Source organism: Lactuca saligna, chromosome 2, assembly GCF_052625555.1.
Source record: "Lactuca saligna cultivar CGN05327 chromosome 2, ASM5262555v1, whole genome shotgun sequence".
NCBI lineage: Eukaryota > Viridiplantae > Streptophyta > Magnoliopsida > Asterales > Asteraceae > Lactuca > Lactuca saligna.
Genome location: NC_136418.1, coordinates 128637725 through 128640041, shown reverse-complemented (window position 1 = coordinate 128640041; position 2317 = coordinate 128637725). Strand labels below are relative to the sequence as shown.

Sequence of the window (2317 nt, the reverse complement as noted above, 5' to 3'; positions counted from 1 at the left end):
TATACCTCTTAAAATTCAAGATATAACTAAGATGTTTTATATATAGTATATCCCATATAAGATTTTCTACTAAAAACTAAAAGTGAAGGCCCATTTTACTTTTACAAAAATGGAAAACAAAAAACAATTTTTCATAACTAAATGCGCCCTAAATGTCTAGCATAAGTTGAGAAACATGTTACATCCTTGTTCTTTTTTAAGACTTGTCTAGCTCCACCCTTACCAATAATCATGTAAATGTCAATGATTTTTGAGACACATCCTAATTCTTTACATTCTCACGTTCTCAATTCAACTTTGCTCCTATATGACCATATAAAATACATGAATCATATAGTATACATAGCAACATGGAAAAAATGTTTTATTTTCATGATTTCTATGGTGAAATCATTAGTGTTGGACGCAACATATCAAAATTATTTCAGAAGTCACAATACTCCCGAAGTCAGAAGGGAAAACACTACAAAATAAACTCAATATTCATACGTACTTCACTTGCCATCAAATAAGCAGCTAACTTTACATTTAATTCTTGATTGATGTGCTCCCTTCAGCTCCACAACACCTTTGTAGCAATCAAAACCGAACAATTAATTCAAACCAAAGCATTAAGATTAGTGAGATTGCATTGCACATTTGCACCCTAATTAGATAAAAGGATTCTATTGATATTACAAATAAATTTAAGTACGAAAATATACCGTTTGTATCTCTTTTTAGATCCACATGGGCAGAGTGCATTTCTGCTTATTTGTCCACTCTTAGCCATGTTCGATTGGGCAAGATCCATTGGTGTTGATCCCATTAGCTTTTGGACCTACATAAAAAAAGTATAAAATAGCAATTAAGATAAATTAGCAAGATACATAGTAAAACATACATGGGTGTCTAATAAAGATACAATCATACAATGGTGTTGTTTCTTTTTTACTAGATTTCACGGAAGCAGGACTTAGCATTAAGCTATATAAGGGTGTAATTGCTTAATGCAGTAGAAACTGACTTAATAGTTAATACCTCAGCTAAGCTCTTTATGGGAATAAGAAAGATTTAATAGTTAATACCTCAGCTAAGCTCTTTGGCATTGGCTTTCCTTCTTCCTTCATCTTCTCGATTTTCCTCTGAGCTTCTTTAGCCCAAGTGAATTTTGCCAAAGTATTTTCAACATCAGCTATAGTGCAATTACAGCATTTTGCTGCTTCTTGCTTTTGACTAGGTTGGATATTCTACATTTGCAGTATATAGAAACTCAAATCAGTCATTACATACTCAAAATAAGGTCTTGAAGAACACATCTAAAGACTAAACAAATACACTAAATGAACATAGAAACATATGAAACTGAAAACAATGTGATGATAACTAGTAGGGGACAACCTCTCCACTGGGATCAAATCCCCCAAGAAATCGAATTATAGCCTCTTGCTTCTCGAATGCATCTGCAAATGTGGCTTCACTGCTTCGACCAACCATGTATTGTTTGAAAGTACCCAACTTCCGTGCATTTTTCAGCTCATCCGCAAACCCTAACATATACATACATGCATTAAGAGACATAGAGAAAGAGATGGTCGTTTCTAGTTCAATTCGCCATTATTATTCGACTACGAGTACAGTTTTCCAGAAAATCGTTACTTAGTATACGGTATGTGTAAAGTTGGAAACGGAAATTTTGCGAAATGGAGCATAATTTTGGACAGGTTTGAAGTAATAAATAGATTGCGATCTTACTAAAGAGAGTGAATGATTGCGACGTGACGTCTTCGTTAGCTGGTGAAGTGGGTTTTTTCCCGGTGAAGGCACCTTTGATCTTATTCATCCATGACTGATTGAGGTGGATGGTTGTGGAGATCCACTTGTGGTTGGTATTATACACTAGTTCGCTGGTGTAATTTGATGAAGAACGAGATAAAGAAGAGAAAAGTATACGCCTTATTGCTGCCATTTACATCCTAGTCTCACTAATCATTCTTTGATTGTACAGGATGGAATTAGGGTTTGTGTTAATGAACTTCAGGAAGTAGAACGCCACGAACAGCCACCAAGGTTGCAGGTTAACCGTATCAAAGGTGCACCACGCCTGCCGGGTCGGGTACGTGACTTTTATAATTTGTGCCTTTGTGGATATATTGAGATTTTCGATTAAACATCAATATTTATTTATTTTTTTCTAAAATATTTGTAACATGTTTATGGATAATTTTTAGATAACTTTTCAGGAAAAACCTTTAATTTTTTCTCCAAGAAATCACTTAACATTTTTAATATTGGAATAAGTAAGATTCTTACGGCTTCTTGTTAATCCTTATCATTA

At 34.2% G+C, this 2317-nt stretch overlaps 1 protein-coding gene across 2 annotated transcripts; it reads right to left on the bottom strand.

Moving 5' to 3' along the window:
• Nucleotides 1-351: 351 nt before the first annotated feature.
• LOC145031584 (SEC-C motif protein) lies at nt 352-2099 on the bottom strand. 2 transcript variants are annotated; one of them, XM_078980178.1, is made up of 5 exons: nt 1735-2096; nt 1381-1529; nt 1068-1229; nt 705-820; nt 352-568 (listed from the first exon to the last, which is right to left on the bottom strand). In XM_078980178.1, exons 1-5 carry the CDS (start codon nt 1946-1948, stop codon nt 529-531), a joined length of 681 nt encoding a protein of 226 aa, XP_078836304.1. In that variant the 5' UTR covers nt 1949-2096; the 3' UTR covers nt 352-528. The 2 variants fall into 2 exon arrangements, 1 of the variants encoding a protein (XP_078836304.1); XR_013676979.1 differs by having other exon boundaries at nt 545-568; nt 1021-1229; nt 1735-2099.
• Between the last annotated feature and the right edge of the window lie 218 nt (nt 2100-2317).

Excerpts from the sequence above, each read along its gene's own strand:
- LOC145031584 (XM_078980178.1), bottom strand. The coding sequence starts at position 1,948 with ATGGCAGCAATAAGGCGTATACTTTTCTCTTCTTTATCTCGTTCTTCA. Across the intron at positions 1,530-1,734 it reads GCAATCATTCACTCTCTTTA|GGTTTGCGGATGAGCTGAAA; the intron begins GTAAGATCGCAA and ends TGTATATGTTAG. Across the intron at positions 569-704 it reads TCTAAAAAGAGATACAAACG|GTGTTGTGGAGCTGAAGGGA; the intron begins GTATATTTTCGT and ends ATTGCTACAAAG.